General features: G+C 44.4%; 1 protein-coding gene across 3 annotated transcripts in view; it reads right to left on the bottom strand.

The window, feature by feature from the left end:
* Positions 1 to 22,299, bottom strand: part of RANBP3 (RAN binding protein 3) — a 43,084-nt gene extending 20,785 nt beyond the window's left edge. For 2 of the 3 annotated variants that reach the window (XM_030466361.1, XM_030466359.1), the window contains exons 1-4: positions 22,216 to 22,278; positions 10,274 to 10,329; positions 666 to 702; positions 495 to 581 (exon numbers count right to left, since the gene is read on the bottom strand). In XM_030466361.1, coding sequence (XP_030322221.1) covers positions 495 to 581; positions 666 to 702; positions 10,274 to 10,329; positions 22,216 to 22,237 — 202 coding nt within the window. In that variant the 5' untranslated portion in view covers positions 22,238 to 22,278. Of the gene's footprint in view, positions 1 to 494; positions 582 to 665; positions 703 to 10,273; positions 10,330 to 22,215 lie in introns of all 3 variants that reach the window. The other variant, XM_030466358.1, reaches the window with a different exon arrangement.
* Positions 22,300 to 24,437: the final 2,138 nt, after the last annotated feature.

The raw sequence follows: 24,437 nt of genomic DNA, 5'->3' as shown, positions 1-24,437 counted from the left end.
GAACAGGCAGTGCCCATTCCCTCTTGAACTTGCCAGGTGAGAACATTGCTAAAATTCAATGAATTTTCTCCTCTTTAAAAGGAGTGGGAAAAAGGAAAGGACTAAAGTAACTCAAGCACACCCTGAGATGTGGAAGATTTGCAGGAGGGTAATTAAAAAAAACATAGCACTGACTTAAATTTGTTAATTGACCTGATCCCAATGAATCAACCAGATTTCTGCTAAATCCTTCAAATTAACAGCATAAGATTTAATGCTGAAACTCCAAATATACCTAAATTCACAGATAAAAAATATTTTAAGCAGCACTTCACCTCCTTAGGGCTTCACTGAACTTTCTACCTGACTGCAGAAACACTCAGGTGTAGGTGGGTGCTGTGGCCTTAAGCCCAAGCACTGCAGACAGTAAGAATGCTGATGTGAGTGAGGGAAAATAAAAAAAAAGGCTAAGAAGGAAATCCACCTCTCATCCATAATATTGTAGCACCATTTACCTGACTGAGAAGGAGGGAACTGAGTTAAGGATGAAGTTCTCTCACGCTTTACAGGTGGACAGTAGCTCCCATCCTCTCGATCAGACTCTGCAGAAAAAAGCATTAGAGAAAATGCACAAAATCCTGCTGAGACACATTGGTGGGGTTTCATCTTATCATCAAGTCTCTTACCATCTCCATCTTCTGGACTTGATCCATCTGCTGATCTCTGAAAGCAGATGACAGCAATAAAACAAGAGTCACATACCAAACATTTCAATCAGAACATTTTCATCATCAGTTTGGAGATTTGTTTTCTTTACTCTTAATGATACTCAAGACAAAGCATTATTTTTATGACTAACATGTAGGCATATTGCATCTCACCCAAAAACTATTATATAAAATTAATTGAAAGTATTTCATTTATAAATAAGATACATGAAAATCCACATCCAGGCACTCACATCCCTAGAAACCACACAACAATTATTACAACACCTTCCCATATACTGAAAATCTGAAACAGAGAATTTGCAGATTTGGTTTCATTTTAAGAATACCACAGAAGCTCCAAGCTCATCATGAGCATTCCCATTAGTTCATTCCAAATGCCTTTTCCTAATTAATGTAACTGACAAACAAAAGGACAGTGTTGGAGGGATGGCTTTCCAAGCATACTCTGTATGATGGTTTGATAGGAATTACCACTGATTGCTCTCCTAGCATCTTCCTCAGGGTCAGGAACAAGGCAGGAACCATGGCACCCTTAAAACTATTATATATATTCTATATATATTCTATATATATATTCAGAAGGCTTTGAGCAAAGGTCCCACATCTTTCCTCAGCATCACCAGAGGTTTCTCTCCTTGTTCTGCCAGATCCTCAACCAATTCCCTTCTTTCTGCAGAACATAACCCCAGGATGGACTTTTTTTTACTATGGAAGGTGACCAGGGCAGCATCAGTACCTTCATCTCATGAGCAAACCTTGACAAACTGGGCCAACACCACCACCCTTTCATCCCCTCCTCACTTCAGAGCTTGGCTGGCTTGGGGAACCCCAAAACCTCAGGGACAGCCCAGCAGTCCCAGAGCTGCTCCTGCTCCACCTGAGCATGGAGAGGAGGGAGATGAACAGGGCAACACACACCAGGAGAGGTCAGGCTGCACAGGACACATCCCTTGGGCAAAAAGGGAGCAGAAAGCACAAACAATTCTGCTTAGCACTGTGTGTTGGGAATCTGGACCCTCCTGTGCTCTCTGTTTTACACAGTGCTGATACAAACCCCCTTACACTGAGTTCTCTCCATGGAATTCAGTGTGAGGGCTTTTCTGCTTTGTGTTCCATCAGCTGAGAAGTCTCACTAGCACCTAGGGAAGTAATTTGGAAGCATTTAGCCCAGGGAATGTAAAGCTATTGATAGTTCTGGAACACATAAACCCCCTCCCCACATCATCAGCCCAATCACAGCAATTCTGTCTTTGATGCTCATCAAGTTCTCCACACTGCTGGAAGATGGGCCTAGGGTCATGACCCTGGGTAACATACAAGGGACAACACCAAGAAACTGCTTTTCTAGTTCCTGAAAAGGCTTCAGTGGAAAACCACATTGTCATGTGTTTCAGCAATCACAAGATCACAGGATCTCAAGTCAGAAAAAAAATCCTGTTTTACACAGCAAGTGTTGTCACATACACCAGAACCTTGTTCCAACTTTAAGCAAAAATCCTGAAAGCAAAAGAAAACCACTTGGTAGAAAAAATTGCATGAATGGAACTGCAGATCTCTATGTGCAAAAATCCTTAAATACCAACAAGTGATTTCTCCCTGAACTTCAAACACTTCTGAAGCTGTTACTGCCACATCCCATATTCCCAGTGCTTGAGGACCAGGCACAAAAAAACCCAAACCTGTCCAGCACAAGCTTCAAATTCTCCAGATCATTGTCACTGTGAGCCACTGAGAGCCAAGTATATTTCTTCCTCCAAATTATTTCCATGCTTCCTGATCCAAGAGTTTCAGAAAATGAAAGCAATGCAAGAGATAAAAATAGTCATAACCCCTTAAAGTGATCCCAAATCAGACAGGTCAAAGAAACTCATTTATGTCCATCTCAGAACTGAAACTCCTGCCTGAGCATATAAGATACTCAGGCTTGACTTTGTTTTTTCAAATGACTGAGAATTGATTGTTAACACCCATTACCTCCACACACAGTTGTTAAAATAAACCAACAGAGAAGAACACAAAATTCAAATTTTTCAGCTTCTGTTTATTCCCAAAAATGAGCAGAAATGGGGAAGGGGAAGGGAAATTTCAGCTAAACTTTAAAACTTCAGGATGTAATTAGGTGAAGTCTGTATGAGCACACCTGTATGTTTACATTTGGAAAATATATTTAAGATGCAAAAAATCTTATATAGAATAATAGAATGCTTTGGGTTGGAAGGGACCTCAAAAATCATCCAAGTTCCAACCCCCCTGCCATGGTCAGGGACACCTCCCACTAAACCAGGTTGCTCCAAGCCCCATCCAGCCTGGGCTGAGACATTTCCAGGGATGGGGCAGCCACAGCTTCCTGGGGAAACCTGGGCCAGGGGCTCAGCACCCTCACAGCAAAGAATTTCTTCCTCATGTCCAAACTAACTTCCCCTCTTCAAATTTTCAATCATTTCCCTTGTCCTTTCCCTGTACCCCCATGTCCAAAGCCCTCCCCCAGCTTTCTTGTAGACCTTTCAGATATTGGAGGTTGCTCTGAGCTCCCCTGGCAGCTGAACAACCCCAATCCCTCAGCCTGGCTTCCCAGGGAGCTGCTCAGCCCTCCCAGCATTTCAGTGGCTCCTCTGGACACCTTCCAGGAGCTCTGTGTCCTGATGTTGGGGACTCCAGAACTGGGCACAGGACTCCAGGTGGGGTCTGACAAGAGCAGAGCAGAGGGGGGGAATCCCCTCCCTCAACTCCTGTCTGTGCTGCTGCTGATGCAGCCCAGGGCCTGGTTGGATTTCTGGGCTGCAAACACACACTGAGGGCTCAGGTTGAGCTCCTGCTCCCCCACCACCCCCAAGTCCTTCTTCTCAGGGCTGCCCTCCATCCTTTCTCCTCCCAAGCTGTATCCATGCATGGGATTGCCTCTGTTTGGGTACAGAACCTTGCACTTGGCCTTGTCAAACTTCATGTAGTTTGCATGAGCCCATTTCAGCTTAAAAGCTGTTCCAGAACCTCTTAAACAATGGGGTCCTGCTGGCCAGAGATGCTCCCTGCTGCTGCAGGAAGCCAGGACACACCATGGGGATGTCTCAGCACAGATCCCAGCAGCCTACACATGGCCAAACACCACTGAGTACACAAGAAACCCAGTGTGTCTTCTTCAGAACCACTCTTGATCCATCTGTCTTCCCAAAGTCCAGGGAAAATTCCATTTTGCTCTGGCAAAGCAGAGCAATCACTCTGCAGACTCCTCAACCTTCTGGGTATTTAAATGTAAGAGACAGTTTTGCTCTAAGAAACCAGGATGATTTGAAGAATGCCCCAGCAGTTTCCAGTGACTGCAGTCATGTTCCAGGGTGCCCAGAGAATTCCTGGGTACAGGCAGGGATTCCAGCACAACAACATTTCTGCTTCTTAAATCTCTCAGCCCTGGGTTATCTGAGTGAGGATTTTCTGCTCTTTAAGAACAAGTCTAAGCTAATGACCACTTGCTGCAGTTTTTTCCTGGAAGTCTGGTTAATAATAAGTTCTGGACAGCTCTAGTAACACTGGCAATTTGGAGATATAGAAGTCTATGATTATCTTGACCAGATTTAAAGTATTAATACTTAGAAAACAAATTGAAAAACTGCTGCAGCAAGCAACAGCTTGGACAGCAAAAGGTGCTTAACCTAGAGGTGTTGGTACCTTGTGATGACAATCCATTTGGCACTGGGTTTACCTGACACAGCCCATTCCTGAACAAAACCAAACCAAACAAATGCAAGAAAGGGTGCAGGGGTTGTGTGGAGCAGGCAAGGACCTAGCAAAGACACACCTAGTGTGTGGTCACAATGAGCACTGACACTCACCTGGCACCAAGAAAACAGGGTCTGCCAACCAGAAAGATGAGAAACCCTTTTAAAATGGCTCTGAGAGGCTGTATGGTAATAGTCATGCAGTCATCTAACTTTTGGAAAAATACTTTACTCCATGACCAGTAGAAAAATCTGAAATTAACAACAGGGAAAATCTTCACAGCACTGAGAGGTTTTCCTGCCTCAAGGTATTGGTTGCTTTGGTTTGGTTTTTGGTTTTTTTTTTTTTCCTCCAAAAACACTTAGAGTTCTGCTTTAGCATCTTTCTTGCTGCTTTTCACCTGGTGAGTAAAACCCATGTTGGCAAGGCAAAGCCCTGTTTGTGTGCAGTGGAAACACAGCATTAATTGCCCACTTTGTGGAGCTGTAGCATTATGGCCCAGAGGGAATAAACAATCCTGTTCTAACTGCTGGAAGAGAATCTCTCATAGGTATCCACATTCTCACTCCTTTAGAAGAATATTTATCCTTAAAACACAGTTTACACCCTAAAAATTGATATTTGATATGTTTTCTGTAATTACACTCACTAGGAAGTCCCAAATTTCATTTTACTCACTGGAACAATGGCTTAGAGGAGACTGGTGATAGAGATCAAAAAGCCAAACACAGAGTGAGCTGCTCCACCTCAAGGTAACAGGGAGAGGATCTGCTCATCCTTTTCCACTGTTTTTACAACCAAAATACACACAAACCAGGAAATGGATGCTGCTGAGTTTGCCTTCCCTCAAAAAAAATTATATATATAAGATTATATATATAAAATTATAAATTAGCTGGAGCAAATGCACTTTTTAGCAAGTTAGCTAAAAATCTGTCCCCAGCAGAAGAGCATCCTGCCAGCCATGGGGTTGTGGGGCTCTAACAACTCCTTCCCTTAGTGCCTGAAGATCCTTGATTTTACTCCTAGACTTAATTAATAAGATGTGAGAAATGCTGATGCTTCCAGTAACATAGGCTCAGACTCCTCACTGAAACCCATTTTACTTGGAAGAGAGAGTGATCCACAGAGTAGGCACACCCTGTGTGCACTGAAAATCCCTTTTTATTCCCTAGTCCCAACCAAGTTCTCCCCTTGTTCAACCCTCCCTTGTTTCCCCACTGGCTGGGAACCCAAAGGCCTATCCCAAAATTCACCACCTGGTGTCCCATCTACCTTGGGCCACACTCCACCTGTATGGCTTTACTTAATTTAGTTTTTCTTCCCTTTTATGGGAAGAAACTTTGGGAACTTTATGGGAACTTTGACATTGAATTGAGCACCTGACCAGAACCTTCAAACCACTGCTCTAAGATGAACCACTCTGCTCTTGCTCAAGCCTGATCAATGCTGCACAAGCCTTTGATTCTACCTTCTTTTTCAGTTGTCATTTCCTCTACAGGTTGTACCTAAGGGAAGACAGCTCCAGCTTCTGCAAAAACAGCAGTAACATTATTATCCAGCATTCATTGGGATACCATTCACCTAAGACACAACTCTAATTCATGTGACAGTGAATTATCTGAAAGCAATACCAATATTTTCCTTTATCAATGTTAAAGTTTGCCCATCTGTTGCAAGGAGGAGGTGACAGGATGCTCATGCCCACTACTGGGATTTGAGGGGAATTCTGCCACAATCTCTTTACATTTCTTCAGATCATTTTGTGTTGCAGGTCAGCAAATGAAGAACAAAAATGAAGCATTGCCATATCCTGCACACCTCTGAAGAAGGAAAAAAGTGAAAGGCTTTTATTCTGAACAACTGCATTGTGATAAAAAGTAAATTACAGTCCTTTGGCTAACACAGATGATGTGCAGCCCAAGGCCACCCTCCCAGCTTGGACCTTTGGGCCAAACCTCCTCTTGGGAAGCACCTGGAGAACCAAGCAGCCAGGTGAAGATGTCACCCACAGAACCTTGCCTTGTTCTCAGCATTCAGGAGGATGAAGAGAGATTAAAAATGCTCCCCATAACCCAGGTCTATGCAAAACAGTAGAGAGAAACCTCAAAAATAAAGAGCAGCTTTTAAATGGTAAGGGCCCAGCTCTGTTCAGGTGTATCCTGGTCCTGGCCTCAAACACAAACCATTATTAAAAGCCAGCAGTGGGTACAATTTTATCAGCAGGTCCATTTCAGCTCAGTGAAGTTCTAAATCTGTCAAGAACTAATTGTCATTAAATCTCAAAATAGTCAAAATATATTTGATATTGCCAGGGAAGCCTGGGCATGCTGAGTAGTTTTTCTTTTCAAAACTTCCTGCTTTTAAGATGAAACTGTTACTAACAACTCATTATCAGGATAAACCATGGAGTAACAGAAATATTCTGTGCTTAACACCGTGAGCTCAGGACTTGATGTTGCTTTCAGATCTTAACAGCTGAGTCTTGCTCAGCTGATCCAATTTTCCAGCCTAGAGCCAGTGCTGGGACCTCAGCTTGTCAGAAGCATTAAGAGCAGTGGATAAAGAAGAAAAATATTTGGTTGCTATCACTCATTTGCAAGAACTGTATTCCCAACATAGTGAAAGTAGTTCTTAAAGAGTTAAGGAGATGAAAATGAAAATGGGGAGTCCCTTAAGACATGTGGGAAGTCAGCTTTACATCCCCCATGAACTGACAGCTAAAATGAAAATCCTAACAGCCAGACCAGACCTCTCTTTTTGATTGCAAATGAAAATAACCCTAATCTCCTTATGGAAAGTAAAATTAAGAGGCATCATTCTGAACACCAAGCATCCCTGTCACCTCTAAATCAACAGGACAAACTCCAGGTTCTGTTTATTACTGAGCTGGAACAGCCAGTTAAAAAATTACTTTCCAGTCCAGTATGCATTTGTGCTGGGACATGCTGAGTGTTTTCTGAATTCTACTGGTCAAACAGATGTTTCACACTCTACAAACACACAGATTTCTAGAAAAAGAAATGTTAATAATAGAGTTAGCTCCAGAAAAGCCACTGAGCAATTTCAGCTCAGCCCCAAGACTGGGAATGCCCACAGACAAAATAATTCCTGCTTGATGGGGATGAGCAAACATCTAAACCATCATCATGGACTGAATACACAGTTCAATGCCTTCTCCTCCCTCTCAGCTCTCAGACTGCTGTGCTGACTCTGAAAAGCCTCCATGAGCACTGTGCTTACAGAAGAAAGTCAATTTAACTGGAAAGACATTTTGCTAAAGTAATTCTATCATAAAGAAATAAGGTACTTTAGCAGTGTGCTGCTTGTCAACTACTTTGAAGTTAAATTTGCATTTTCTTCAGAATGTTGCTCTAGGAAAAATTCCTCTGTTAATAGATTTTCCTTCTTAAATTTAATAATCTTTTGTGGCAGGCAATGCAGTTACCCAGACACCTTCTTTGGAAACAGTATTAGAGTTAACTCAGCTCATTGTCTTTCCAAAAATACAGTGAAAGGCTTCAACCACTGTGTAACTCATCAGTTTCTTGATTTAAGTGGATTAAAGGGACACTCAGCTGGCCTGAACACCAGGTTCTGATCTATACAGCATGTACTGGGTGACAGCACCAAATTCTGACTCTATTACTGTTGTATCAACACAACCAAACCCACAAGCAACAAGCAGGCATTGCCCCTTTAATAAAACAGCAAGCACAGCACTGATGCCTCTCTCACTCTTTTTCTCCAGCCTCAGACACAATATAAGCCACTAAAATCATTATTAAATGCCCCTCTTCCCCTTTTTAAGAAAATGATGCAGCTCTGCACATTACAGTTTAACATCAGCATTTCTGGTTGTTCTCAGATACATTACTGGGAAATCCAGGGACAGATGGCACTGGCAGACTCCAGGAATTCTGTTTCAAGGACCAACCCCCACCCATGCTGCCTCCCTTGAGCATCACCACCACCACTGGGGCTTTAGGTCAACCCCCCAACTCATTTCTAACCCCTTTGCCTTCCAGACACTTGGCTGACCCCAGCCCTGTCCCAAACAGCCTTTCCCAGTTAAACCTTTCCCTCTGCCCTGGCAGAGCATCACCAGAGCCCTCAGCATCCTCAGAGCTACCTGGGAAGCCCTAAAGCACAGATCCCTCTCCCTGGAAGCCCAGCTCCAAGACACATGAAGCCTTTATGATTTTTTACAGATGTTTTCTTGAGCCACACCTCTCCTGCAGCCCAATGCTGAAGGCAGGCACAGTGTGTGCAAGGATGGGGGTGACAAGGGGTGTGCACGTGTGTGATGCTACAAGAAGGAGCTTGAAAGCACAAGAGCTGCCAGCTGAGCCCTGAAGGACCAGGCCAAAGAAAGGACACAGGACAGGATCACTCTACCCTGGTTGGGCATTGCTGCTGCTCCCAAACTCACCCCCAGGTTAGAGGACACCACGTGGGGAGCAAACCCACCATGGAGCAACTCAGAAGGGATCTGAGGAACAGTGCAGGCAACAGCAGGTGACTGGGAGCTATTTCCTTGAAGGAAAAGATGATTCCAAGTGACAGCACAAACACCAGCACTCCTGTCATCCCAAAGCACATCTAAAAAGTCACTGTGAAAAAAAATGTAATTGGAAGGAATCTCTCAAAAGTAGTTACTCTAAGATATATTTAATTATCTAATAACAGAAGAAGAGCAGCAGATTTAAATCCTTTCCAAGCTGACAACAGAGTTCAGCCTCCTGCTGAGGAATATGCCTGCTAAACCTGGGAGAAAACTCAGGACTGGTACTTGCTCTAACCCAAAGAAAAGCTGTTATCTGTACATCCAAGCTGTGTTCTGTATTTCTGTTCAAACATTAGAGACCATTTTCTGTCTGCACAGATAATGTAACAAGCCAGTGATTCAACAGAAAGTGAATTGTGTACAGAAGAACAGCTCAGGTCCCACCAGCTTTAGCTGAAACAAGGCTTATCCTGATTTATTTCTTCCAAACATTAACAGCTTGTATTATTAATCAGGAAGACTTAAATAGCACAAAATACTGAGATCCTTATTCATTTCCTTTAGTAAAAACATTTCTACAATATAAGAAATTGGAAGGCTTACTGTTTGGGGGGGGAAAGTATGGAAAACTCTACTCCAGCACTCAGCTGTAACATTTGAATGTGTCCCTGTCAAAGTGAAAAGGAATGCAAACACCCCCATCACAAGGCTTCTCCAGGACAGCTATTTCAGTTTAATACCAATTTCCACTGTATGGAAGGTCCTCCTCCTCCCTTCATTTGTCTCCTGAGCTCTACTCTTCCTGCAAGCACAAGATGAGTTGTTCCAGGCTCTTGCTTCAGCACAACCTCAGCCACCAACACCATCCAGGAGCTCCCACTGACCCCAGCTCCTTCCCAGCTACCCCAGACCCAAAGCAGGGGACAGGAACAGGATCACCATTCTCTAAGGTAATCAGACACTGAACAGCTTGCTGACCAAAGATGTGGACACAGAGATAGACAGAGGTAAAAAGAAAATTCTAGACCATGGTTTGCTCTGTTTTGCCTTCATTACAAGCAAAAAAAAAAAAAATTAATCTAGTTTTCTCAATGCAACTGTCAGCACCTGTTTGAGATACAGCTCTGAAGATAAAATATCCATGATTTGGCCCATGTTCTGTCTGAAGAGCCACCCATTTCATGCCACTATCACACATCTTCCCCCTCTTAGCCCTCCAGCAACTCTTCCCCCTATGCCCATTGCCCTGGGAATTTCTGTGATCCAGCACAACACAGAAATGCTGCTCCCCAAGGAATGGGTCAGAACAAAACAAGCAAAACCAATATTGGTATCTCCTTACCTTCTGTGCTTTATCCTTCTGAAATACAAAGACAGGTGGAGCAATGGCAGGTTTTTCTGTAAAAAGAAAAATCATTGGGGTTTTTTCCAACTATATTCATCATGAAAATGTTATGGTCTATGCTGCTTTTACCAACAATCCATCCCTAAACCAGTTAGATGAGTTACACAAATTGTTCCCACTGGTTCCTGGTACCATGTAAGGCTCAGTCAGAAGGAAGAAAAGTCATTTAGGAATAATGCAGCTGCTACCTGAAAGCTGTTGGGTCTTTTCCCTCCAGATCTCTTTATTTCAAAGCAGACCCAGGCAGACTGGAGCTGGCCCTTAGCTGCAGGAGTTTCATTTTGAACACACAAGTTCTGTAGACAAAACCTTTCCTTGCACACAAAACAAAGAAGTTTTGCTGCAGACACCCACAAACCCCTTCCTTAAAGGTCACTTAATTCTGACACTCCATTATACTTTTATTTCACTGTCACTGAAACTTCTAAAAAGGTCCCAAATCTTCAACATCCATGGGCCTCCAATTTAAACCAAACATTCCATGCATATTATTAACAGAGGGATCAGTCCTTTCCTGCATATGTAAGAGCACATCTGCTTTCTACTTGACATTCCAGTTCAAGTATTAGTGAACACTATTTGCTAAACAAGCACATCAGCATTTAGGCTTCAAGAATAAGAATACATTTCAAGACTGAGCATTTATTTTCTGTTGTCCTTCATGAGCTCAAAACAACCTCAATGTCCTTAATGGCAAGAAGGGAAAAAGAAAAAAGAGAAGGAAGAAGAGAAGGAAGAAAGAGAAGGAAGAAAGAGAAGGAAGAAAGAGAAGGAAGAAAGAGAAGGAAGAAAGAGAAGGAAGAAAGAGAAGGAAGAAAGAGAAGGAAGAAAAGAGAAGGAAGAAAGAGAAGGAAGAAAGAGAAGGAAGAAAGAGAAGGAAGAAAGAGAAGGAAGAAAGAGAAGGAAGAAAGAGAAGGAAGAAAGAGAAGGAAGAAAGAGAAGGAAGAAAGAGAAGGAAGAAAGAGAAGGAAGAAAGAGAAGGAAGAAAGAGAAGGAAGAAAGAGAAGGAAGAAAGAGAAGGAAGAAAGAGAAGGAAGAAAGAGAAGGAAGAAAGAGAAGGAAGAAAGAGAAGGAAGAAAGAGAAGGAAGAAAGAGAAGGAAGAAAGAGAAGGAAGAAGAGAAGGAAGAAAGAGAAGGAAGAAAGAGAAGGAAGAAAGAGAAGGAAGAAAGAGAAGGAAGAAAGAGAAGGAAGAAAGAGAAGGAAGAAAGAGAAGGAAGAAAGAGAAGGAAGAAAGAGAAGGAAGAAAGAGAAGGAAGAAAGAGAAGGAAGAAAGAGAAGGAAGAAAGAGAAGGAAGAAGAGAAGGAAGAAAGAGAAGGAAGAAAGAGAAGGAAGAAAGAGAAGGAAGAAAGAGAAGGAAGAAAGAGAAGGAAGAAAGAGAAGGAAGAAAGAGAAGGAAGAAAGAGAAGGAAGAAAGAGAAGGAAGAAGAGAAGGAAGAAAGAGAAGGAAGAAAGAGAAGGAAGAAAGAGAAGGAAGAAAGAGAAGGAAGAAAGAGAAGGAAGAAAGAGAAGGAAGAAAGAGAAGGAAGAAAGAGAAGGAAGAAAGAGAAGGAAGAAAGAGAAGGAAGAAAGAGAAGGAAGAAAGAGAAGGAAAAAAGAGAAGGAAAAAAGAGAAGGAAAAAAGAGAAGGAAAAAAGAGAAGGAAAAAAAGAGAAGGAAAAAAGAGAAGGAAAAAAGAGAAGGAAAAAAGAGAAGGAAAAAGAGAAGGAAAAAGAGAAGGAAAAAAGAGAAGGAAAAAAGAGAAGGAAAAAGAGAAGGAAAAAAGAGAAGGAAAAAAGAGAAGGAAAAAAGAGAAGGAAAAAAGAGAAGGAAAAAAGAGAAGGAAAAAAGAGAAGGAAAAAAGAGAAGGAAAAAGAAAGAAGAAAAAGAAAGAAGAAAAGAAAGAAGAAAAAGAAAGAAGAGAAGAAAAAAGAAAGAAGAAAAAGAAAGAAGAAAAAGAAAGAAGAAAAAGAAAGAAGAAAAAGAAAGAAGAAAAAAGAAAGAAGAAAAAGAAAGAAGAAAAAGAAAGAAGAAAAAGAAAGAAGAAAAAGAAAGAAGAAAAAGAAAGAAGAAAAAGAAAGAAGAAAAAGAAAGAAGAAAAAGAAAGAAGAAAAAGAAAGAAGAAAAAGAAAGAAGAAAAAGAAAGAAGAAAAAGAAAGAAGAAAAAGAAAGAAGAAAAAGAAAGAAGAAAAAGAAAGAAGAAAAAGAAAGAAGAAAAAAGAAAAAGAAAGAAGAAAAAAGAAAAAAAAGAAGAAAAAAGAAAAAAAGAAGAAAAAAAATAAAAGAAAGAAAAAAAAATAGAGGGAATAAACCAAAGTGAGCTCTGCTACGTTTAACAAACTGATACCCAAAAGTTCCACCAATTATTCAATCTGACAAACCAGTCTAGACATAAAATGAATTCTTTTTAAAACTTTCACAACTTGAAAGGCTCCCGTAGAAAAGCAATAGAAAGCTATCAAGAATTACTTTGCATCTAAGAAAAAAAAAAGCTATCACAAAACTCCCCATAAATGAGATGCAGAATCTGTAAAGCTTAGGTCAGAATACAGGGAAAAGGGAGAGATTCTTCATTTGGAAACTGCTCTTCCATCCGTTTACCTGCAAAGGGGAAGTTTTACCTGACACACATCAAAATTCTGGAAATTATTCCAAGAACTCCATGTGTTTATTTGTGAGGGTGGAAAAGCCTCTTTCCACTCTTCTGTGGGTTTAATTCAGAGGGATAACCCAGCAAAACCACTGCCAGACCAGTTTTTTGCAAGACTGGCATAACTTGCTCTACAAAAGGTAATAATGAAATTAATAATAATAAATAATAATGAAATAAAGCTCCTTGCTACAGCATTCTGCCAGCTCTTTCCCCCTCTTTAATTTCCAAGTCCTTCTAGCCATCAAATATTGCTGAATCCTAAAAATCCCTGTTCATGAAAGTAATGTCATCTATTTCAAAAATGAAAAATAATCTAGTAAAAAAGATCCTCAACAAAGTGCTCTGACTCAAACCCCAGTGCTGAACAAGCCAGGGATCTCTTTTGAACGCCTCAGCCCCAGTACAATCCTCCTGCAGGAGGCTCCACTTGTGCAAGGTCCAAGCTTTTAACCCTTTACTTCCAAATGATGTTCATTTCTTTGAATCCTGTTTGGTTTTCATTTTGATTACAGCCACAAATAACATGCATTCCAAAGTACTTTTATCCCAGACTGCCAAACCAGTCACTAAAATGCTGTATTGGTGTTCTTCTTGCAGCTTGGACAGGAGCACCCTGTGCTGGGTTAGGAACTGGCTGGAGGGCCAGGCCCAGAGAGTGGTGCTGAACGGGGCTGCATCAAAATGGCGGCTGTGGTGTCCCCCAGGGATCAGTGTTGGGCCCAGTGCTGTTCAATATCTTCATTGATGATTTAGATGAGGAGATTGAGTCCATCATCAGCAAATTCGCAGATGACACTAAGCTGGGGGGAGTGTGGATCAACTGGAAGGCAGGAGGGCTCTGCAGAGGGACCTGGACAGACTGGAGAGTTGGGCTGATCCCAATGGGATGAGGTTTAACATTCCAAGTGCCGGGTCCTGCACTTTGGCCACAACAACCCCATGGGGAGCTCCAAGCTGGGCACAGAGTGGCAAAAAGGGACCTGGGAGTCTGGATTGCCAGGAAGCTGAACATGAGCCAGCAGTGTGCCCAGGTGGCCAAGAAGGCCAATGGCATCCTGGGCTGGCTCAGGAACAGCGTGGCCAGCAGGTCCAGGGAAGGGATTCTGCCCCTGTGCTCAGCTCTGGGGAGGCCACAGCTTGAGTCCTGTGTCCAGTTCTGGGCCCCCCAGCTCAGGAAGGAGATTAAGGTGCTGGAGCAGGTCCAGAGAAGAGCAAGGAGGCTGTGAAGGGATCCAACAGAATTCCTGTGAGGAAGGGCTGAGGGAGCTGGGGGTGTTGAGGCTGGAGAAGAGGAGGCTCAGGGGAGACCTCATCACTCTCTGCAACTCCCTGAAAGGAGGTTGGAGCCAGGCGGGGGTTGGGCTCTTTTCCCAGGCAACTCTCAGCAAGACAAGAGGGCAGGGTCTCAAGTTGTGCCAGGGGAGGTTTAGGTTGGAGATGAGAAAGAATTTCTTTCTGGAGAGGGTGATCAGGCATTGGAATGGGCTGCCCAGGGAAGTAGTGGATTCTCCGTGTCTGGAGATATTTCCAAAGAGCCTGGATGTGGCACTGAGTGCCATGGTCTAGCAACCGCAACGGTGGTTCAAGGGTTGGACTTGATGATCTCTGAGGTCCCTTCCAACCCAGCCAATTCTATGATTCCCTTTTGGAGCTCTGCCCAAAAGTGACTCTGTAATGCACAACATACAAGTGACTCCTGAACCAAATCCCACAGATTTGGCCCAAGCAGAAAATCCCTGCTGGTTTGTTAGGGCAATAGTAAAGGACTGAAGTATTGAGAGAGAAGGAAGAACACACTATAAAAAGCAGATCCAACACTAAAGTGCAGAGGAGGCATAGGATAGATGGAAGAAATCTACAGTGAAGATGGAAAGTTGATGGGGCAGGACCAGGACAAAATAAGGGATGGAGTCTGGTTGTGGCAAATTGAGTGCTCGAAGCAGGGATGTCAGAACAACAGAAAGGTCATAGGAAAAAAAAAACAAAAAACAAAAAGTGGATGAAAAAAACCAAAGAAGGAAACAGTGTAAAAATCCAATATTGTGTCCTGCTACAGCAAATGAGACTGGGAAAAGACGACAGAACACAAACCATGACCAACCCTGTTAGTCAAGGTGGAAAAGATAAGAGACTTCTGCAATATCTGAGAGGTTTTATCCACTGAAGGAACACAGTCCTCCTGTACTCCCAGTCTGGGAATGACACCATTCTGCTGGCTGTGAGACCAATCAGGGCACCAGGACTCCCAGCTGCACCAGTGCTGACTTAGGAACAATCTTTAGGGGGAACACCAGCCCCTTTTGGAAGTCTGCAGTCAGACCACAAAGCTGGAAATATTTCCCTTATTTTAGCCCAAGACAAGAAGGGATCACTAGATTAGTGTCTGATCTGTCCACCTTCATTAAACACTGGTTACTTGCCTGAGCCTTATTGTTTTGGGGAATATTTTCATCCAAGACATCAAAAGCAAAGTGTTCTTGCCCTTGATCACCTGGTATTTCCCATGGTAAAAAAACCTTCCCTGCCAATTTTACCATTCCAACTGTCTGGCTTCAGCTTTCAATTCCAATTCCTAGTTATGTGGTTTTTTTGAGTGCACTCATGTACTAGATAAAGAGCACTCTTCTATTTAATGTTTTACCTAAAAAGCACTTACACAAACCATGTTTTCCTATCACCTGAAGAACCACAACTGGCTATATTCTTATAGAAGAAAAATGCTTATGTTAGGTAGTTCTTTTTTTCCTTACATGGGGAACATAGCAGCTCATTAAGTGCTATTCCACAAGAATGAAACTGCTGTTTGTACTTAGCCAACATCAGAGGTGGACAGGGATGTTCTCATGAGGATGCTTCTGTTCTACCATGGTGGCTGAAGGACAATCAAGAGTAAAATGGATCTGCCTGATCCATGGAACTGTCAAGTCAAAGATATAATAAAGCAGGATAAAAGAAGGAACCTTCAAACTTCAGGTACAATATATGTAAGAAAACAGGAGATCACCTTCACCTAACAGATTAACAGACACAGCACATAGTCCTTAAAGACTGTGGGACAGACTTGGTTCTTCTCCAGACAAGCAGAGAGAAACACAGCAAAACAAGGAGCTGGAGATGCAGAAACAATGTCTTTTCTAGCCTCAGTTTAGGTGTTCTGAGAAAGCCCAGGAATGTCAGAAGGAAAGACCTCCAGTGATCAGTGTCCTAGAGACACCAGGTCCCCATCTGAAGGTTTGGAATATACACAAACCACTTTGTTTCTCCTGAATGGTGGGAGGCTGTCAGACCAGCCTGAAAAGTAATGGAATCCACAGAACTTTTTTCCTGTAGTTTATTGTAAAGTTTCAGACATTTCAAACTGCATCAGGAGTTACAAAAAACTCAAGAGTTGGCTTCCAGAGGCTACAGTCCTTTAGCATCTTCCACTGTCAAGTCATTAACTACCAATATATGCCCTGTGTGCTGTCAGAAAAAGGAATGGATTATTATTATTATTATTATACCTCCCCAGCTTGGTCTGCAAGCCTTGGAAACCACAACACAGAAACTAAAATACTGTTTCAATGGCTTAGGCAGGGACATCACCAAGTCCCACTGTGAGATCTTTAACTCAGGTAAGTGGACCCAACTCTGATGTCAACCATGGCTCCTGCAACCAGACAAAATCTGGAATTGTTTTCCTTCCCCACCCATTCACAACCAACCCCAGCAGCTGGTGGCATCTCCAGTGGCCACAAAAGTGATTTCTGCAGTAGAGTTTTACATCTTCACTGCAGTAAGAAATAACCCATTACTGAAAAACCCAACAATTGTTTTGAGTGTATGGATCATGCTCCTTTTGAACCCACACTTGAAGGCCACATAAGTGAAAAGACACAGTAAAAACTGCACATAATGGGAGGAAAACCTAACCTGCTATATTGCAGAGGTGTTTTTCTGATATAGTTACCAGACAGAGAGTAAATGCTATGGCAAAGCAGTCACAAAAGCCAAGGAGCATTCTTCTCCCTTGCCACTGAGCCCGCTGGGTGTCTGTATCTTAAGAGTCCAGGATAATCCAGGCTGGAAAGGACCAGGGGAGGTCTCCAGTCCAACATCCTGCTCCAAGGATGGTCAGCTATAAAGTCAGCTCAGGTTAATCAGGTTGCCCAGTCTGGGCTTAACTTTCAAAAGATGGAGGTTAAGCAGCCTCCCAGGGTATCCTACTGCCCAGTGTCCTTATGGACAAACACCCAGACAAAGAAAAAAACAGGAAGAAAATAAATATTTTCTGTATGCTGAGTCTGAACCTCTTGTTCTACTTTGTGGCTTTCATCCTCCAACACACACCACTGTGATGAGCTCATTTAATAATCCCCTAGATCATGGAAAGCTCCAAATGTGCCCCAGGAAAACCTTCACTGCCCAAGCCCAATTCCTTGAGCCTCCTCTCATAAACCCCACAACCCAGCTCACCATCTACCTTGGTTACTCAAATTAATCTTTAGACTTCAGAAGACCCCATGGAATGAGAACAACTCTCAGATCCTTACTGGACTGACTGTAGGCAAGTGACTTCATTTCAAAGCTAAGAACTGTTTGAAACATTTAATTTTCAATTTACTCCAGAATTATCACTGCACTAGTGCCTGACTGCATGGAAACCTAGGCAGAAAAAAATAAACACCACACTAAGAAAATCCCAGAGAAGCAAGTCCTTTCTTGGGCCTGCAGAAGCAATCTTCAGCACCAAGAGCAACACCAGTTGAGGACAACTGCTCTGATTTTAATCCATTATAATACAGCACCTGGGAGAAAAAGTAATTATGAACAATGAAAGTGTTAAAAAGGAGAAGGTTAGGTTGAATTTCTCTCCTGAAAAAGGTTTGTCTGAAGGTCAAGAAAAATTTCAGTTCAAAGTTAACTTTAGTTATGCTTATTTGCAAAATTTTTTTTCACCTCAATATCATTTAAGTTCTAAAGTGCAGAATAATCACCCTAAACCCCAAATATATTGAGAGATTCAGGCACTTTGTAGTATTATAAAATTCCAAAGGTGTCAATAACAAATCAAGACTCTCCTTTTTTCCAACAGCTACAAACAGACTCCACACCAGCATCTCATCTCTAAAAAAGAGCCCACAAGCAAAGTCCAATCACACTGCACATCAGAAAGCACAAGAAACACGACTGGACCAAGTGATGTTGTGGTGAATATAACTGACATCAGGAAAAAAGATACTTCTGTCCCATTTTCAAGACTCTGATAAACTGCTTTTTATGAAGAAAACATCCCATGTTCTTGTTCACCCTCAAACCCTTCATTTTTTTGTCTCCTGAGGAGGAAGACTGAAGGGGGATCTCATCAATGCTTAGAAGTATCTAAAGAGGAGGTGTCAGGAGGGCAGGACCAGACTCTTCTCTGTGGCATTCAGTGACAGGGCAAGGGGCAACGGCCACAAACTGGAAGACAAGGGTTTCAAGCTAAACATAAAGAAAAACTTCTTTACTGTAACAGAGCCCTGGCCCAGGCTGCCCAGAGAGTTGTGGGGTCTCTATCTCTGGAGACATTCAAACCCCACCTGGACAGGCTCCTGGATCTACCCCAGGTGATGCTGCTCTAGCAGGAGGGTTGGACAAGGTGATCTCCAGTCCCTTCCAACCCCTGCCAGTCTGTGATTCCCAGGACATGAGTAAGGAGGCTACTTCCAGACAGAACTTCCACAGCTAGCACAGGAAAGCAGAATGCCTTTTACAGATTGAAGACAAAAATTCCATACACCATATTTAAAGCCCAGAACTTTTGTGTTTCCAGGACCCATCATCAGGAACTCATGCTAAGCAATTTCACAGAGCATGGAGTGGTGTCTAAGGAGAGGGTTTGCCAGGTTTTTTCCTTTTCTCCTGAAAGGGAAGTGTGAAGAAAGCCATCAAGTTTTAGCTCTGAGAAAAAAATTGTACTTTTTTGGTGGCTGAAAGGTGATAAAGAATTCATTTTCAGGACAAGAAGAGCCCATTGTCTCAAGAGTGGCTTCAGCAGCAAGCTAATACACAGCCACACATTTGTTTGTCTATTAAGAGCAAGTTAATGAGAAAAGCATTCAGGTTTATGCAAATCTATGCCTGATGAGAAGTTGTCTTGTTCTCCACAATACTTCACTGGAATGAAGTTATCAGCTTTAGATGTGACCCAGTCAGAACACCAAAGAGCATCACATCAAAGATTTCAGAGAAGAATTCTAATACCATTCAGAATATGGTGATTTTATGCAATAGTAACAACAGCAATAGTGCCAACCATTCCTAAATCCTGGGTTTTGATATCAGACTTCTCACAATGCCAGTCCCAAGGCCTCTATCACAATGTCACTAAATTTTTGCCAATTTTGACCAAACTTCATGCAGAAGTTACTCTCTCTTCCTCTTCATTAGCTCCACACTTCCCAGCACATCTCCTCTCCTGGTGAGGGGCAATGTCAAGATCTGGACCTATTTCTAAGAAAGTTCAAAGTATAACTTTGAAAAGTGACTCTTGGACCACGTCACCCTTCTGCATTCTTCTCTGCAGTAGAGAACCCCCTTAATCCAACAACTTTCTTCTGTCACCATACAGCTTGTCACCAAACCACTACAGAGAGGCAGCTTTACAGTTTCACCAGCTCACTAGAGAAAAAGGAAAGACAAGTGAGTGGCAAAAATTCCAGGAACAGTTAGAATGAAGAAAATGAAGTAGTCACAAGAATATTAAGAGGAAATGCTTGAAGCCTTGAAAAATTGCATCCCAGAAAGATTAAAGCAGCCTGAAGGCTTAAAGGACATTGGTTGCTGGGTACCTGGGGGCAGCAGTGACACCTCAGGGGGGGTTTAAGACACACTTGAGAGACAGGTCAGGATCTAGAAGGTAAAGGTAACAAATTTATTGTTGGAAAAGGAAAAACCAATGAATGAACTGAAACAAAGGTAAAAGCCATGGGTTAAAGGAGCTTTGAATCAGGAGGGTGGAAGGACACAGAACAGAACCTTTTTCAAGGCCAGAGTAAGGTTTGTTGCAGGAATCAAGTGGGGAAGAGTCTCACTGAGTTTCACCTGCATGAAGAGACAAGAAAAGCTATTGGTCAAACACACTACACAAAAACCCTCTGTGAGAAGGACTGAAACCTCTTTCTAGGTGCTTGTGTCACCTTTGAGCTTCTCACTTCACACCAAAGGATGAGTGAGGCAGCAGAGTTGTACAGATCAATCAAGATTAAAGAATATCCAAGAGCTCTGTTTTAGCCATGCCTGGTTTGTGAACACCAACACTGAGCTAGCCAGTACTTCAAACAAGAGAAGACTGATAGGAAGCAGAAAATCAAAGTATTATCAGAACCAAGCCAGTCAGTTCATACATCTGAATGAAAATACCTGAATGTACCAGACTGCAATGAGGAGAAAATAATCAAAGCCACCTGAGGACATCACTGCCATGTCAGAGACAAGTGAAAAGACAATGGAATCCACAGATTTTCAGCATTAGGATGTCAGTTCCTGAAAGTCCATGGTATGTGCACTGGTACACAAAGAACTGATGCCTCAAAAATGGAATGGAAGGAAAGAACACTTAATATCAGGCAGTGCACCTAATGATGGAAGAATGAGCAGAACAGACAATAAACTGGAAGCAAGGTGATCTTGTTTTATCTTATGAAAGACTAAATCACATCCTGATTGCAAGAAACAGAATAGCAAAGGATGAAGATGACAGCTCTGGGAAGATATGCAAGAACAAACTGCAGAGACTACCAGGAGAGGGAAATCACTGGAGCCAGGTAAGGGTCTGAAGAGAAAAAGGAAGACTGGATGAAAAAAAATGACTGCATCAGACTTTTCCCTGCCCCTCAGAGAGTCTACATAATTCTGCAGAAATGTAGAGGCAGGGGCAGAAGCACAAGACAGGTCAGCATCAAGATTTGTAATAAATATCAGTAACTTGGAATTCAGCACTGAGCTTGCAGTTTCCTACTAGAATGGGCAGGTAAACTGAAGGGCTTGTACTAAAAATAAACATTCCCAACCTTCTGGTTCTAAAAGAACACAACAAACCATCAAAAATCTATTACAAGGTAATTAGAATGACAGTATTTCCATCCTGTCATTAGATTTCATACAAACAGTCATTACATACTTCAATCTTTGCTGCTATCCTTGAGATCACTCACAGGGGCCTCTTCGGGCACTAAGAGCTCATTCTGAGTTTCAGAGTCAACAGCCTGAGACGTGCAGCATCCCTGCCTCTGTCAGACAACTTCAGGGCCATCAGGTGCTTAGCTGTTTGCAGACTTCACCTTCTAAAGCTCCAACAGATCCTTGCTTCCTGCTGTTTAATGTTAATATCAGAACTGTGACTGGCCCCTCATACAGAAGAAACAGTTTTGAGAGAAGGGGCCTCACACGCTTTCATTTGATTCCTTCAGACATTTCCATCCCTCTTTCATCAGCTGAGAAGGAACAGAGCAGGCTGGGGGCTCCCTGGAGGCTCGGAGGGAAGTCAATTCCCAAAGGGAAACTCATTCCCAAAGGGAAGCTGTTGCTGCTCCCTGTCACTCACCCTGGGAGCAGAACACCCGAACCCTACAGGACTGCAGCCCCTGCTTTCCTAACCTCTCCGGAAAAGAACGAGAGCATCATTTCTTTACTTCAAAGTTTTCAGCTTAAAAATAACCTGTATGTTATCACACCTCCCCTAGCCTTACCACACCACCTCTGTTACTGCCTTAAGGACGGGAAGGATTAACACGCGTGGAAATTAAGGAAAGATTTAAACCAGCCCTAAAGTTGCAGACCATGACCCCAGGAAGCAGCAGCACAAGAAGGGAGAGGAAGCGGCTCTGATACGGCCCGGGACAGAACCGCAGCGCTCCGGGCCCAGCTCCAGCACCGGCGGGCCCGTTCCGCGCCGGGGCAGCTCGGAGCCACCGCCCGCGGGAGGCACCGGGGCCCCGGCGGCTTCCCCGCAGGGATTGAGGGGAAAGGGCAGCGGGGGAGCCCGGCGGGCGGGCCGGACCGGGCCGGACCGGGAGCTCCTTTGTCCGGCCGCTCGTCCCAGAGGTGCCGGGGCACGGAGAGGCCGCACGGAGGCGGCGCTCCCAAGGGCGGCCCCGCAGCGGGAGAGCGGCCGAGAGCGGATTGCGGGGCCGGGCTCGGGGCGGGCGGCGGCGGAGGGAAGGGTGGGTGAGTAGGTAGCCCGGTACCGGTGCCGGTCCGGCTGCGCGCAGCCAGCTCCCGCCTACCTTCGTTCGCTAGGTCCGCCATTTTACTTCCTCAATCGCGCCCACAATGCATCGCGCGGCCGGACGGCTCCCACCCCGCGGAACGCTGCGCGCGGCGCCTGCGCGGGTTTTAACGCCGCGGCGGGAGCTGGGGCGCGTGCGCGGGGCGGGAGTTCCGCGGGACCGCGGGAGCGGAGGGAAGGGCTGGGGAGGGGAGGGGAGGGGAGGATCGGGTCCTGACCCGCGCTGGGAGTCAGGGAGGGGAATTCAGTTCACAGTTAGGGAATCTCAGAATGTTGAGGATGGAAGGGAGGTTCGGGCTCATCAGTGCAACCGCTGCAAGGAGCAGATCCTGGGCAAAGGCACCTAAAGGGCTGCCAGGGTCACCAGGACCACTCTGGTGTGTCTGGAGAAGCTCTGTAGCACGGAACCTGCACTGAAGAGTGGCTTGTGGTGGCCTGGGCAGCCAGAAAGGGCTCCACAGCAGCCCAGTCTTGTCTTGGAAGTTCTGTCAGTTTGGGCAGGTAAGAGGTTTTATCACCTGGCAATAAAACCAATTAATGTCCACAAACTGTTCACAGAATCACAGAATGTTGAGAATGGAAGAGACTTCCAAGCTCAAACAGTCCAACCTGTCACCAACACCATAACCAACTACTAAGCCATGGCCCTAAGGACCCGGTCCAAACACCTTTTAAATGCCTCCAGGGATGGTGACTCCACCACTGTCCTGGGCCATTCCAATGCCTGACAACCCCCTCAGTGACAAAACATTTCCTAACATCAGCCTAACCCTCCCCTGGCACAGCTTCCATCCCTTCCCTCAGCTCCCATCCCATCCCTCAGGAGCAGAGGCCATTTCCCTCCTGGCTCCAACCTCCCCTGATGCAGTTGGAGAGAGGGATGAGGTCTCCTCTCCCCTCCCAAACACCCCCAGCCCCTCAGCTCCTCACAGGATTTGTGCTCCAGCCCTTTCCTCAGCTTTCTTCCCCTTCTCTGGACACCTCCAGCCCTGTGGCCCCAGCACCAGCACCTGGCAGACTTGGGGCTGTTGGTCCCAGCTCTCCATGACTCTGGTTCCCTGCTCCAGGATCAACACCCCCAGGGCCCTCAGCTGCTCCTGGGCAGACTTCTGCTCCAGACCCTTCCCCAGCTCCATTCCCTTCTCTGGACAGTCTCCAGCCCCTCAATGTCCTTCTTGTCCTGAGGGGCCCAGAACTGACCCCAGGATTTGAGGGTTTTGAGGGGGATGATCCCTGCCCTGCTCCTGCTGCCCACACCAGGGCTGATTCCAGCCAGGATGCTGGTGGCCTCTTGGCCACCTGGGCACACTCTGCCTCATGCTCAGACACTCTCAACCAAACACCCACAGAGCTTTTTCTGCCAGGCGGGGCACTTTCCAGCCACAAGCCTGGAGCATTGTGTGGGGTTGTTGTCACCCAAGTGTAGGACCCAGCCCTTGGCCTTGCTGAACCTCCTACAATTGGTCTCAGCCCATGGATCCCCCTGCAGAGCCTTTACTACCCTGGAGCAGCCACCCAGCTTGGTGCCATCTGCCAAGTGACTGAAATGCACTCGATCCCCTCATCCAGATCATGGAGAAAGAGATTGAACCAGAGCAGCCTCAAAACGGAGCCCTGGGGAACACCACTGGTGACCAACAACCAACTGGATGAATCCCCTTGGGAACACCCCTGGTGACCAACAACCAACTGGATGAATTCCCTTGGGATTACCCCTGGTGACCAACAACCAACTGGATGAATTCCCTTGGGATCACCCCTGGTGACCAACAACCAACTGGATGAATCCCCTTGGGATCACCCCTGGTGAGCAACAACCAACTGGACTGAATTCCCTTGGCCACAAATCTCTGGGCCTGGCTTTCCAGACAGGTTTTTACCCAGTGAAGAGTCCACCTGTCTAAGCCATCAGCCACCAGCTTCCCAAGGAGAATGCTCTGAGAACATTCCTGTTGACTTTGGTCAACTGAGTTTGGCATAAACCCACTGCTGATGTAAAAGGAATCCTTACCCTTCACAAGGCTGTGTGTCCCTGCCATCTCTCAGGACATAAGGAATGAGACCACTGGAAATAACCCCACACATGAAAAAAAAAACAGATTTTTAGTCGGATTAATTCCAACAGAACCCAACTTGCAGAGTCCTGGGTCTGCTTCCCAGTGAATAATGGTCCAGCTAGATAACATCCACAGCTTTTCCCACATCCATGAGGGAGGTCAC

This window comes from Calypte anna, chromosome 28, assembly GCF_003957555.1.
Source record: "Calypte anna isolate BGI_N300 chromosome 28, bCalAnn1_v1.p, whole genome shotgun sequence".
NCBI classification, from domain to species: domain Eukaryota; kingdom Metazoa; phylum Chordata; class Aves; order Apodiformes; family Trochilidae; genus Calypte; species Calypte anna.
Note: the sequence above shows the minus strand (reverse complement) of the source record. Positions and strands in the feature narration are given on the sequence as shown.